Source organism: Poecilia latipinna, unplaced genomic scaffold (genome assembly GCF_001443285.1).
Source record: "Poecilia latipinna isolate Pla-1442-1.1 unplaced genomic scaffold, P_latipinna-1.0 Scaffold4502, whole genome shotgun sequence".
NCBI lineage: Eukaryota > Metazoa > Chordata > Actinopteri > Cyprinodontiformes > Poeciliidae > Poecilia > Poecilia latipinna.
Window position 1 is genome coordinate 381 of NW_015117118.1, and position 15,002 is coordinate 15,382.

Consider the following 15,002-nt stretch of genomic DNA (forward strand, 5'->3'; position numbering starts at 1 on the left):
CTAGTTCTTCTCTGACGTGACGCATATTGACGACATTGGCACACAAACCCTCAACTTTTAATTTTGGCACTGAGACGTTTGCACACATTAATGCGTGGCTACGTGCAATCAGGCCATTTCATTCATGAATTATTCTCAGGAGTTCGCTGCTAGCTGTTGATGCTGGGTCAAGATTTATTTAATACTCACACAGAGAGCTGAAGCACCGTGCTACTCATACCAGTGCATTGGATGCTAATTAACTCGTTATGGCTCGTCCATGCGCATTGTCAGCAAAGGCCAGGTGATGCAAATTTTAAGGGTTCATGAGAGCTCCTTAAACTCTCTCCCACTGAAGAGAACCGAAGACTGAAGCTAAAGCTTAAAGAAACATAGGGGGTGGGGATGGAAGATAATTTAGATTCCCAGAAAAGAGAATGTTGTAAACACACTGATGTTTTCAAACCAGATTTCTTTCTTTCTTTTTTTTTTTTATAAGCACTGGTTCATTGATTCCAACATGTGCAGAATTTGTAAAAAATAAAATTAAATAAAATACTCCTACCATTTGTGAATGCTTTGGTAAATTACTTAGGTTCTTGAATTAAAATTGAGAGTCCAAAAGAGACAGAATGTGCAAAAAGAAAACAGCAAATGTATATGAGAATGTACAGCTCTTAAGAAAAAAAAAAGAAAAGGAAAGGAAAGTAATTCTAACTCACATTGAATTATGCTTGCATATAATTGTTTTAAACTATTAACTTGGCATCTTCAGGCTGGTCCACAATTCTCTTCCTAATATCTTTTCCGATTATTTGAGCTTTTCCCATGACGTCACACGAGGAAGAGGCATATTTTAAGTTTCCCCTTAAACTATAGCCACAGTTGTGCCTCTACTTACCTCAGTAGTATCACATTTTTTTTTAAAGGCATAGTAATGTTGGCATTATTTTTGTAAACTTGTTTTTATTTGTGACAAAAGTTTCATTTTTCTTCTTTCTCGCCCTCCTTCTGCCTTGCAGATTGTAGAACAAGGAAAGAACGCAAAGAGCTTCCACTACATCCTCGCCAACCTGGTAAGAAATTGCAGCGACAGAAAGAATCCCACACACTTTCCCACCTACTTCATACTTTCATTGAATTTGGATTGCCAATAAATTGAGCTTTTAACTGTGTTCCTGACTTTCAGCGCTTTATCGCCGGTTTAATAGACTTGCGCGCACCCGATAAATTAGGGTGGAACTATCTGGTTTTACATCTTCTCATTCCATTTTCCACTCCAGCTATTCTTTCTCTGTCAAAGCAGCGGAAACGACAGCAGTTCACCAGGAGACGAAAGCACAGGAGGGTGATCTGTGACAGTCTGAGGGGGAAAAAAAATAAAAAAACATAAAACTGCGCAGACATAGTTTGACAGAAAAGGGTCAGGCGAGCCTGTCTGTGAGAGCTTTATCTATTAGCGCTCTCTTTTGTTTTCCTACCATTTCCCCTCGGTGCCGATAATACGTAGACAAGTGCGGCACTCGGTAAATGCCGCAAAGCGAAGTCTAAGCTGACACCGGCAGAAAGTGCGGGGCTGTAACAACATTAATATGCAGCCGCTGGCCCTGACAATTTCTCACCGCTCGGGCTTTAGATTGGTTCAATCTCTCTTGTCTGGCTAGTTTGCCAGATTTAATTTCAGATGATAAGGCTCGGACGGCAGGAGCGGCTGATTTGCAAAGTGGCTGCAGTCGTTAATAACGGTCCCAGTTAAAAGCCCTGTTTAAAAAAAGAGAAAAACAAAAGGAAATTAAAGAATTAAAACAGTTTGTCTTTGTCCTTGCACCTTTTCTCAATTTTGCTAATTTACTGTTCTGCATGTTCCTGTGTGAGGATCTGAGGAGGGCACGGTTTGAATTTCTTTCATCGCTTAAATGGGGTTACAGTACGTGTTGGAAGCACACGACCCCCCGCCCCCCTCCCCCTCCCCAGCCCCAAACCCCCCCTACATGTCCGCCATTAGCAAAGGCTAGTTTCTATAGTAACCTCTTCAGCTCGCTTCTCGACATTAATTCATTCATGGATCGAAAGAAAAAGCACAAGAAATGCAGACACAGACACCTGACCGGTTTCAAAGAAAGCGGCGATAGCAGGAGGCAGTTTCCCGTCCAAACTCCTTGAAAATAACTAGCTTAGATTTTGTCAGGTTTCCTGTACCCCCAAGGTAGAGACGGATAAAGAGCCTCACAATAAATCGTTCCTCTATTGTAACAGCTTTGTGTAATACCAAAAGATTTTCATTTATTTTTAGCACATTAATTTAGTGGGAGAGAAAAAAAATAAATCCACTGTTCAAAAATAATTGTATATACAAAAATCGTTGAGGAGATTCATCCTGTTTGATTCTTTGTATTATTCCTTCTTGTAAAAATGTATGTAGATATTTCTTTGTGTCCCATGGAAGCAGGAAGATCTAAATTACTAAGCAGATCAGTTTAAAAAATAAAGCAAAAATGGGGTGTTGGGAACTTTGTGTAAAAAAAAAAAAGAAAATTTGTTTTTATTGTAATTTGTTGGCAAACACAGCGACCTTTTCTAGCTTATCTGGTGTGTTGATAGCGTCTAATGGTTTCTATGGTGACTTGATGATGCCAACTTGGATGCTAGTCCAGCTTATTTGCCAGTGAATGAAGGAAGTTGGTTTTTCCGTTGCATCATAATTATGACAAAGGGAAACAGAAAGCCAGAGATCAGGGCATTCTGGTAACTGATCGACTTCCATTAGTTGAAATCTTAAAAAGTTGCTTCACTTTTATCCGAATCAAATTGTTAGTGGCGATGATAGTGCAAGTTTTTACTAAACTAAATTGAACAAATGTACTGCAATTAAACTGTCAAGCTATTTCAGGTTACTTCAGTCTATTTAAACAGCAAGCCATTTTCATCGCTGTAGGAATATTAAAGATCAGAAGACGTAAAAACAAATATTTTGAGACAGATGTGTAGCAAAGAGGGAACAAAAGCTTTATAAAGCCATGTCGGCACAAAGAAGCAGGAGAAATCACTAAACACTTTGTGCTAGATGCCTGACGAGCAAGTGACAATGCGAGGAAGAACCTTGTTTTTTTCTATTCATTTGGTAAAACTCCACTTTTAAAAACCACAGAGAATCTCCCACCCGTTCCCATTCGCCTGCCTCTTCCTCTCTGCGCACTGACAGGCCACCTGCTGAGAGACTGAAGCTCCATCTCCTCTATTCTGTCTGTCCTGTAAAAAACAAAACAAAACACACCTACATACCAGCCGGGGGGGGAAAAAAACATGAGTAGGAGATACATTTCCTGCTAATCTCTTCCATTTTCTGTTCTGGGTTGTGTGAAGCATGAGCTTTATTTCCCCCTGAATCCTGTAGGATTTTGATCCTTTCATTTTCAACTGTAACCTATGAGGATTCAGACCGTCACAGATTACCTCAGGACTAGTGCTGCTTGAAATGAGGTTTCTTATTGTCTGTGTCTACTTCTTTTGTCCTTCAGAAAAGAATCGCTGGAGTGTGTTCATATACACTAAACCCTAGAAAGAACATAAAGTTGAACAAGCAATATAATAGTTAATCTCCATGCTTTTTTTTTTTTTCTTTACTAAGTGTGTCAATAAGGCCACTGGAAGTTTTGATGCTGCAACCTGTGTTTGTCTTCACTGTTGGAAGAAATTAAAACTTTCAAAATAAGTCATGGATACAGAGGAATGACACACTAAGCCCACACAAAAAGGCTCTAGCCAAGATTCAAAGTTGATCTCGTAGGTTTGTATATATATATATATTTGTTAAAGTTGCCATGATGTTCTATTATTCTATTATTTATATTAGAGAATATGTGTCTCGAATATGAGGCACATAATTTGTGAAAAAAATAAATAAAAAATCAAGCTCCTCTGCCTTTCCTGTGGTTCTACTGCCATCTGCAAAATTGCAGAGTGGTTGTTTCTGACCACTCCCGGTCAGAAACAACCAACCGGAGGCTTCGAATTGCTGTCTGTCATGCTCGTGTATGTGCTGCGCATGCAAGTTCAAAATTGGCAGTTTGAAGCAGCTGTGTGCTAATGTTGGAGAAACAATCTCAGGTCACAGGAAAACCGCTTGTATGCCGCCGTTTACAAAACCAAAATGCATAAAAGTATTTAAAAGTGCAGCACTAGCCATCGCTTAATCTCATGTAAATGATATAAGTAGCATCATCTTGTAATGTCTTAGCATTGCCAGCTACAAGCCACTCCTTGTTCCATGTTTCACCCCCCACCCCACTGAGTGCCCTGCATTTCTTGTCTTGGGAACTACGTCGGTATCGTCGTTTCACTTCTAAGCCTGTGTTGCTGTCGGTCACAGGGTTTCCTGGACATCGACCTGACAGACCTGAGGAAAGGCGGTGCCAACATCACGGGCTTCCAGCTCGTTAACAACTCCGAGCCGAGCGTGAGCCGCATCGTCCAGCAGTGGATGGAGTTTGACAATAAAGACTCCAAAATGCCCAAGACTGGACTCAAAGTAACACACACACTTTGTTTTTCTTTTTTTTTTTATTAACACTCTTGTACTGTATTTTTTTTTTCAGAGTTAAGAGGTTACATCGTAGCACAAAGTGCATGATTTTGTTACCAAGTAAGATTACCTACAGCAGAAGCTTTTGACAAGAGATTCAACAAATTTTCATCAGTGATTGTAAAAAAATGATGTTATTCTCTTATGATTTCCATTGAAAATCTTGAATATCATATATGAGAGAAACACTTTACATTTTGGATTTTAACACATTGAAAGCACACAAGGTTATAACAGAGCCACTCTTTGTTTAGCCTTCCTGTTATCTGTAGAAAGCCTACAGGGGCCAAACGAATCTGATCAGGTTAAAAGTCAGCTACTTATAATTACTAGGGCATTTTTCAGTGCTTCTCCGTTTTTCCTATATCATTTAACTGTGAGCAGCATAAAAAGGTTACGAAAGGCTTTGGATCTGTATTTTTCTTTTCTTTTTAGATTTTATCTAAATTTGCTGGTTCAGATCTGAGATTCTAGTTCATTGATGTTCAGCCAAGTTAAAACAGCTTCCACCCGCAAAGATTTTCAATTGCAAATCAAACACAGAGCCCTCTGTAGTGATGCTTTGAGCACGACAAATGAATAGGGTAAGATTTCAATATGTGAGGAATACACAGAATTCATGTCGAGGTGTAGTTCACTTCTCAGTTGCCATCTTGGCTCTTTTTACCGTTTCGCAAACCTCGTGTCTGTTTGGATGATCTGTTTGCAGTACATGGGCGCGCTGACATACGACGGGGTGAAAGTCATGTCCACAGCCTTCCAGTACCTGAGGAGACAGAGGATAGACATCTCTCGCCGCGGCAACGCTGGAGAGTGTCTCGCCAACCCGCCAGCCCCTTGGGGACAGGGCATAGATATCCAGAGAGCCTTGCAGCAGGTCTGCACTCATGCGCAGTGACACAATACTCCACACACACACACACACACGCACACAGAGTCATGAATACCCCAACTCTGCATAGACGTGAAGAAATCCTTGACTGGCAGATTGGCTAATAGCTCCTGAGCCGGGGCTGGCTGAACAAATTAGGTCTCATTCTGCCGCGTAAAGTTCGCATTAGGTCATAGGAGAAATCCCCAGTATCAAATGTGACATCACGGCTAGTAAACAAAACCTGCGGGCAATATTACTGAGCTGTGATCATCATGGGATATGACATCAACAATTGAGTTTAGAAATGTAATATTTGGCCACGGGAATGGTAATGGTGGCCCGGCTGTGAGGCCTTCTTGATCTCCCGGGGCCAGACGCAGCCACTTGGCACGTACGCTGAGAAGCGAAGAGAATTGCTGTTATATTCACTATGCTATCTGTACAATATTGGAAAATATGCAGACAGGAAAAAAAAAAAAAAAGATGGAGTTATCCCCACATTGGCATAAAAAAAGAAAAAACAATGGTATGTGCGCATGCGTTGGAGCCCAAGGCTCTGTCTGCAGAGGCTGTGCAGAGTCAATCTAGCCATCTGCCTGCGGACAGACTGGAGCTCGGAGCCGTGTTCGCTCAATTAACTCCATCACCAAGCCAAGACAAACACACTGCACTGTATGCATACATGCACACCGTCTGTCATTCACCTCTACGGGGACACGAGCGGCGCGGACGTCCACAAACGTGTACTGTAGAAACACGTCACAGACTATTTTTAAATGGCATCGCTAACGTTTTCTGTTTGATTCGTCACGACGTTGGCCGCGTACGGCCGTCTGTGTTTCAGCCTCAGCGTGAGCGTCTGTGTACGTGTGGCATCTTTACAGGTTCAAATTGACGGACTGACCGGTCACATACAGTTCAACGAGAAGGGTCGCAGAACCAACTATACTGTCAGTGTCATGGAACTGGCCCCGTCCGGACCCAAGAAGGTAAGCCCGAGGCATCCGGTCTCAGACATTCATTCGTGCCCGAGGAGCCACAAAAGTTGCGCTTGCAACGGTAATATCTCAATAATCCGGCTCGTTTTCTCCTGCGTACTTCGATGAGCTCAAGAAAGACCTGTGGTCAAATTTGTCGCGTACAAATTGCAGTTATATTTGCTCTGGGTCAGTCAGGCAGCAAAAAGGCCCTTATCAGTGGAATAAGACTCGTCTGAAAAGAAATCTTCTCCTGCAAATAACTCACACTTTTTCTGAAGTTTATGAACTCGAAATGTGAAAATGCAACATATCCTTACGCTTTACCACAGTTTAGTCCATTCAAGATGAGAGGAAACGTGTGTATTGGTTAAATTTAGTAGAAGGAGCAGGTGGAATAGTTTCTTATAGTGAAGCTGGTATAAAGTGAAATATTTTTTTAGGTTTGAACGTACCAAGAAAATTGCTAATTGACGCATGCGGATAAAATTGGCTTGTAACAACAGTGAGAAAGATTTAGCATGAAAAGAGGCTGCATGAATAATGCATGTCAAAGGTTTATTTGAAGTTCTTGCACCCTGATGGTAGAAAACCACAAAGTAAATAGCAGTCCTAAGCTCCACAGCTTTAAATGACACATTCACGCTATTCAAAATCTCTGATTAATTCACACTCGGTGTTAGTATGCTTTTTTTTGTTGTTGTGAATTTCTTGTTGTAATATCTATTCAGCCAATTTTAATCAGACATTTCATGCCCCCCTTTTTTTTCTTTTCTTTTTTTTTTACTAAATGAGACAAGTATTTAGTAAGGGTCAAGAGACGAGGATAACATAATTTAAACGAGTGGCTTTTATTCGTGTATCGCAATGAATGTTATCACTTTCCGCCTTTTATTTTTAAGGTTGCACAGGTATAACAAGTCGATAAAAGCTCTTTAAGTAGTTAAACTAGCACACACGTCGCTCCTGATCGGGCAGAAATGAATTTGGTAATTTATCATCTGGAATATTGAGAGCGATGTTTCCTCAAAGACGTCTCCATGCCATATCTGTCTATGTTTTTACATAAAAGAATCAGTCAATCAATCAATCAATCAAGTTTATTTGCATAGTACATTTCAGCAACGCGCCAGTTCAAAGTGCTTGCCATCGCGAAAACATAAACATAAAAACGTTCTCACATGGACAGCAGTTGTGAAAACCAATAGACATTTCATTGTGGGAAGTTACTGTCACTCCGATGCTTTCCACGGCATCTCATTAGGACTGCAGCTCCGGTTTGATGAAACATGTTAATGATTTCGAACCATTTTCTTTTTCCACAGCCTCAGCTTATATGCAGACACCAGTGCCAGCTCTGGTTGTGTGAATTTGGCTCGCATTTCTTTAAAACGGCGCCTTACAGAAGCAAATGGGTAAAATAATGACCGAGGGGGGAGAGGAAGGAGGATAAACTCATGTTTTATTTATTTTTTGTATTTATTTATGTATTTAGTTATTTACTGTCAACAACTAGCTACATAAACTCTGGGCTTTCATCAATGTTTGTAGCGTCTAACTAACATAAAGAACTGTTTTGCTTCCAGGCTAATTTTAAATGCTAATAAGTGTTTTGCTGTATTGGCTTTCCACGACCCTAACGGGATTAACGGGGTAAATAAAGTAAATGGATGGTTGATTTCTGGTAATGATGAATTTGATATATAAATATATATATATAAAAAACATACATGCATAAATAAATAAACCCAAAGAGCACATTTGCATAATCCAACTGGGATAAAACATAAATAAAAATAAAAAATATCTAATTCTTAGTTGGAACGACAAGCACAACGGCCTGATAATAGTTCATTTCCTTGTGAACTATCAACTAAGTTTAAAGAAAAGATAATTTGTTGTACTGCATCTCCCATTTCTGAGAAGAAATGATGGCAGAACGATTCAAAGCGAAAGTTGTGAGATCGAGATAAATATTTGTTTGGCTCTCTGGGGTGTCACTCCTCTCGATTCCCACTGTCAAGATAATTTTGGCAGTTTAAAAAAAAAAAAAAACTGAAACGCTAAATGATAATATTTAGATGATTACTGTTGGTGTTTGATGGCATTTTACAAATCTGTCATGATCCCCTTTCTGTGGGAAACTCATACCAACATTTGCAGGACTTCATAGGAATCCCAACGTTTTCTGCATTTAGTTTTTATGTAGAAAAAACACAAAAACAATGGCACCTCTTGTGTTTTTTCAAGAACTGTTTGAATGCGATTATTTTTTTTTTTTTACATAGCGAATGCTACTTATGAAATTCCTGCTAGTGATTTCATAAATCATTTAATTTCCTCTTTAAGTCTACAGAGGTACGTAGAGGAGCTGAAGGCCCCCCTCTGATTCATCCTCCTTTTCTTAGGTTGGCTACTGGAATGAAGATGAGAAGTACGTGAGCACAGCCAGCCTCTCCAGGGTCAATAATGACACACACGGACTGCTGAACAGGACATATATAGTCACTACTATTTTGGTAAGTCTCGAAATATGAAGTTCAAGGGATCTTGAAGGAGTAGCAGGGAAGAAAGATTGACACAGGGACAGTCGGGGCAACACTTTTCATTTTCTTTTTATGATGGAGTTCCCCGAAAGTTCACTACCCACGATGAATTTGGCAGACCTCTGTGATTGTTTCGCCCTCCTCCGCCTCCCTCCTCCAGCTGCATTCTGTTCTCCCACTGTCTGACAGACGCCTGCTCGGAATAATGATCGCTTTATTGACCGAACTAAGCAGCGGTGCAGAGTTCTGGTGTCATGACACGCAGAGTCGAGGACTTGCAGCGATGCATCTCATTTATTCCCTAATCTTTTAATCGTGACTGCCGTCTTAAGATGCGTAAATAAGGGAAGACTAAGAGGCACCAGCGCTGCTTTTAGGATAACAGGTGCAGCTGGCGAGAAGTAGAGCACTGCGTTTGATTAAAGGACATTATAAGGCCAAACCACTTCTATCGCTTTAATATGTCAGTGTATCCTTTCTTTCTCTCTCCTCTCTTCGGCTCAGCTGTCACCGGTAGCTTACATAACAACCCTTGGCAAGACTCTATTAAGTCTACTGTCCTATATATCAGAGATTTGGGTGATAAGGGCCGTGGGTTAGATTTGAGAAAAGCGCATTCTACATGTATGCTACGATAATATGCATGCCGCTACGGATGCAGGGTTTTCTCGGAGTCTGCAGTCGCTACGTTGTTAAAAATCTTCTGTCACAGAATACACAGCATGTGTATAAACCGGAACTGACTTCTGGAAGGGCTCGTAAAACAGAAATATGTCGCCCCTGCCTTGTTTTGTATTGGTGAAAAAGGACACGGGCTAGCTTTTACGAGCTTCAGCTTCCAACACCGTCTGCTTCAATCCGATCGCATCAATTGTTTGGGCGTTTGTTTTTCCACATACATTTACGTTGTGTTTACATTCCTGAAAAGACGTATTGTATTTCACAAGACTGAGGGGCAGTGGATAGGACTTGAAGTGTTTAATCAATGTCTCATCAAGGGACGGTCTGTATGCCCCAGCCTGTTTCTAGTGAGTGTGCGTCTTTCCTTTTTCTGTAACTGTGAATGCATACCCCATGACGGCAAAACAAAACAGACCTTTCTCTCCAGCATTTCCCTGGTGTGCCATTTGTCTGCCAGTGGGATGCCGGGGTTGTGAAGCAATGATTTCCTTGATCCTAACCGTAGGAGGAACAGAGCAGGCGTAGCTGCAGCATGATGACGAATCCCCTAAACATCTCTACGGCCAGATGAACCATATTGGCAGGATTCGCTATGCTCAGCAAAGCCTGGTTTAAATCGGGCTCAGACACCCAGCTCGTGGGAATCGCTACCTTCCGATTGTTGGTGGAGCGTTGAGACGGAGGTGACCAGGAGTCTGTATGAAATAAACCGTTTTTTCTGAAAGTGAAGTGTGGCCCCAGGTGTCACGTCAGCTGTAATTTTTCAAGGCCAGACAATCAGTGTGAGACGTACAAACGCGGGTGTAACAGGAAACAAGCTCCCCAGAACAGAGGGCTCGAAGGTGCAGTCATTACATGCTTCAGACTTACACAGCGAAGCCTGAACTCATGCAGAGATACTTCTGCAAACAGCATTCGCAATCCAGCTGAGATTTTTATTTATTTTATTTTCTTTGCTAGCTTGCACATTATCAGCACTGTCATTGTTGCAGTGCAGTCACAATGATCGTAGCTTTTGGGTAAGAATGAAAACATTAAGGGGAAAAAAACGATACCTTGTATTTTGAAATGATTTTCCTTTTATATCTCAGTCTTTCAAAGTCCTTGAATCCATTTTTTTTTTTTTTTTTCAAAAACACTTAACTTACAAACTATTAACACGATACAAGTAAACAACTCGGTAACTTGGGATGCATTTACAACATTTGTTTCAGATTTTTCGTCTTGCAGCACTGAACTGGTTTTATTTATTTTATGAACCATAAAGCTAGGTCTTCAATAATCCAACAAGAAACGAGGAATTTCAATCCCATACAACGTTGATAATAATGCTTATTTTCATCCAACAGGAGTCTCCCTATGTGATGCAAAAGAAGAACCACGAACTGCTCGTAGGAAACGATAAGTACGAAGGCTACATTGTAGAGCTGGCTGCAGAGATAGCAAAGCACGTGGGCTACCAATACAAGCTTAAGATCGTTTCTGACGGCAAGTACGGAGCCAAAGACCCTGAAACCCAGAAGTGGAACGGCATGGTTGGAGAACTGGTCTATGACGTGAGTAAATAAAGGTTTTACCTCTTGGCGGGTTTCTGTTTAAAGTTACCGAAATATTTCTAACCGTAGTGAAAGTTACAGGAATCTTTTGCAGTTGTCCGTTTGTCGCAGAGTTTAGGTGAATGTCGTTAGAGCACTGTAGGTTAGAGACACACCAGCATACTGTGACAACCTAGTGCAGAACAGCAGGTCATTAGACTTATCTAGGAGGAAACAAGCCCATGAGTGTCAGGGGCCTAGAAACCAGAGCTGCGCACTCTGTGAGCTGCTTCACGTGGAATATATTGTACATTATTTATTTTGTACTTTATGGCAGAGCCTCTGAAAACAAATTTAATTTGCCGTAGTGGACGGCTTATGTCTTATTCTATTTTCTTTGCTAGCTTGCACATTGCACATGTGTGCATGGAATCTAGATTCTCCCCACATCAGTTCAGAAAACCCGACTGCATCCAGACTCATAAAAAAAACAAAAAAACATCTTTCTCCTGACTCATGTCTTTTTTTATGTGTACTCTGAAACGTGTTGCATCTCGGGTACTTTGTACGTCAGGTTTGCAGTAGGAGGTAAAACGGCTTTAAAATGTTTTACCTCTTCACATTTTTTACACTGATGAGCAAAGAATCCACGTAATGAAGTGCTAAGTTGTTTGAGCAAAAAAAAAAAAAAAGAAAAAAAAAGTACGCTCGGTAAGACAGCATGTTGCACGTAGTCTGCAAAGATTGCACACCCAATTGATAACATGCAAACATGTTCATGAGAACTTTGCGTGTGATAGCAGCTGTCATGGAGAGCAGAGTGGCCACAAGCGAAAGATGAAGTAGAAAGACTTTATACTGGAGGTATTATTCTATTGATAATAGTAATACATACCTTTTAAACAAATGTGCAATGTGGTACAGCACATTTGTAACTTTGCAGCTACTTCCCTTGTTTTGTATCTGTTTCAGTTGCACCAGTGCGCTTAGACATGCGTAGAAAAAAAATGGCTGTTTTGTTAAAGATATTCTACGTTTGTGCTCTTCCCTCAGAAAGCGGATCTGGCCGTCGCCCCGCTTACTATCACTCTCGTCCGCGAAGAGGTGATAGACTTCTCCAAGCCCTTCATGTCTCTGGGTATCTCTATCATGATCAAGAAACCCACAAAGTCCAAGCCTGGTGTGTTTTCCTTCCTGGACCCGCTGGCTTACGAGATCTGGATGTGCATCGTGTTCGCCTACATCGGCGTCAGCGTCGTCCTCTTCCTCGTCAGCCGATTCAGCCCTTACGAGTGGCACGCCGAAGACTACGAGGAGGGAGCCGAGCCTCAGACTCCCACGCAAGCGGCGGCCTCCAACGGCGTGCAGCCGAGCCAGACGCCAACGCAGCAGAACGCCAACCAGCAGAGCCCAGAACAGACCAACGAGTTTGGCATCTTCAATTCTCTTTGGTTTTCGCTCGGCGCCTTCATGCAGCAGGGTTGTGATATCTCACCACGGTAAGAGAAGCCCAGGCGGAGATTTTGCATCAGCTCATCACACAGTCTTAGAGTTTTGATTATTGATGCAATGTGAAACGCAGCGCCACGACTCTGCTGGATGTTCGTGTCGGATCTGTTTTTCATGAAGGAGCCGCTTTCTTCTTTTCGGCTACTTTCCGCTTTCCTGCCTTTGGATTATTCTAGTAGAATCGAAACAAAACAAAACAAAAAGAATGTCGGCACATATCTCAAACAGAAATGTCACCTTTTTCGTACCAGGACAAGAAAATTACAAGTAAGAATACTCTAAAGTACCCTGGCGTTAGGCTGGTGTTAAATGCGCTGGCTTTCATCGCTGTGCTCTCATGAGCTGTGGTATGAAATTGTTCTCAAAAGGTCATCAATTAAAAATCTCATTAAGTGTCTGAAATTAGCGACACCGAGGTCGACTTTTAGAGCTTTCCAGAGGGATTAGAAGGAGGAGATGAGGAGATAAATGTCAGTGTTATCCCTGTGAGATCAATCTGAACCCTCAGAGACTCGTTGACTTGTCGCCTGAAAATGCGTATACATTATGTGCAGTTTGGTGTCGTGTTGCGGTATATGTGCTATGTGGCTAATGCGGTACCTTGAAAAATATTTCATACTCCCTTTTCACGTTTTGTCATTTTGCAAACACAAACCTTGACGTATTTTATTGGAGTTTGGTGTGACGGTTCCTCATACAGTACATTTACACCAACTAACTCCAAAGAGACTAGGAAGTTATTTAAGGAAATGTAAGGAAATGTCTTTCATCTTGAGATTGAAATTCTGTGCAAAACGACTCAAGCTCTGTCAGACTAGATGGAAAATGAGACTTTGACTGGGCCATTCTGACACATTAACCCACCTAAAACATCCCATTGTAACTTTCACTGTGCATCTGTCTTCTGGACGGTGCGTTCTATGATACGCAGGATTAGTTTTGTTAATTCACGACAAAATATTAGATTTTAGTCTTGTCTGACCAGAACAGAACAGCGTCTTTCACATGTTTGCCATGTTGTTCTACCTGAGCTGCTGAACTCTCCAGCTCCTCTAAAGTAACCATGAATTAATGCTCACTTTGACCTCTGTGTTTTGGTTAGGGACTACAGAATGGCTACTCGTATGTCTGCAATAAATACAGAGCAGTGTCAATTAAGCATTTAGCATTAGGAGTGTGAGGACTAAGACTCTCTGTTTAAAGGGTTACACTTACATGGAAGCATGAGAATTTCTTTTTAAATTTATTCTGGTTTTTGTATACGCCTGGTTCTCTTATCCGCCTGAAAATTGCATCCGAGCCAGAAAAGCAATTGGATGGAACCGATGAAGAAAACATCGTATTGTACAGCTCCCCTCTGTTTACCTCGCTTTCCCGTCCTTTTGATATTTACACTATGCATGTTGATTTACCATACATGGCTGATTCAGGTATCAGGTGTCCTCCTGACATTTCTCCCGCCGGCAGATGCTGCTGTGCTCCATCCAGGTTAAAGCCCAAAGTCCAGATGTTCTCCTGTAGGCGTGGAATGCATCTGCTAAAACTATGGATTTTTGTGTGTGTGCCACACGGAGCAAGAGAATGTCAGTGTTTCCTCAAATAGCCTGCTCCCTGTAGCTTCTTTGAGAATACAGAAGCCTGTTTTTCTTTGTGCCGTGTGTGTCTGTGTGTGTGTGTGTGAGCAAACTGTGTGTTCATGCATTCATTTATTTTTTTTTTTTTGCATTTTTGCGTTTGTTTTGCTTCGTGCCAGTGAGTCACAGATGTTGCAAGACATTTTATTGTCTGGACAAGATGATCAGTTCTGCACGTTTGACATTCATAAACAGTAATTTTGTCATTGTTGAAAAAAGCGCTCAAAGATTTTGTTTCTACTGAGAAGCAAGAGGAGAAAAAGGACGTGTTAAGGAGAAGACGCTCAGCATCCTTGGATGCGCGTCTCCTTCACGAAGCTTGTTTTGTTTCGGAGATATTTGGGATCTTTATGACAAACGATGTCGCGACGCTTCAGTTAGCCATTTACATGCTGCGAGGTGTCTTGAAAACCAGCACAGTGAATGTTTCACCCTGCCGAGTGCCAGCCTGAAGAAAACATCCTCTCCTTGAAAATGTGGGTGACCTAGTTGCTTGCAGACACACAGGGACGTGCATGTCGAGCAACGCTTTTAAAAGTCCTATGCGACTCGCTGCACATTTTCAAAGGACATGTGACGCCGTCCCTCGTATCTTTGTACGACACATTAGAACTTGCAATGTGACATACACACCTTTGAAATGTTATTTGCTTTGTATATTTTGTAACGACTGTGTCACGGCGCA

General features: G+C 41.5%; 1 protein-coding gene across 1 annotated transcript; it reads left to right on the forward strand.

Moving 5' to 3' along the window:
* Positions 1 to 917: 917 nt before the first annotated feature.
* LOC106942727 (glutamate receptor 1-like) lies at positions 918 to 12,908 on the forward strand (the record flags this gene model as incomplete). Its single annotated transcript, XM_015026059.1, has 7 exons — positions 918 to 1,055; positions 4,349 to 4,507; positions 5,271 to 5,438; positions 6,320 to 6,424; positions 8,821 to 8,931; positions 10,989 to 11,195; positions 12,228 to 12,908. Coding segments are annotated over 7 exons (1,338 nt in total), but the record flags the coding sequence as incomplete, so codon positions are not given.
* Positions 12,909 to 15,002: the final 2,094 nt, after the last annotated feature.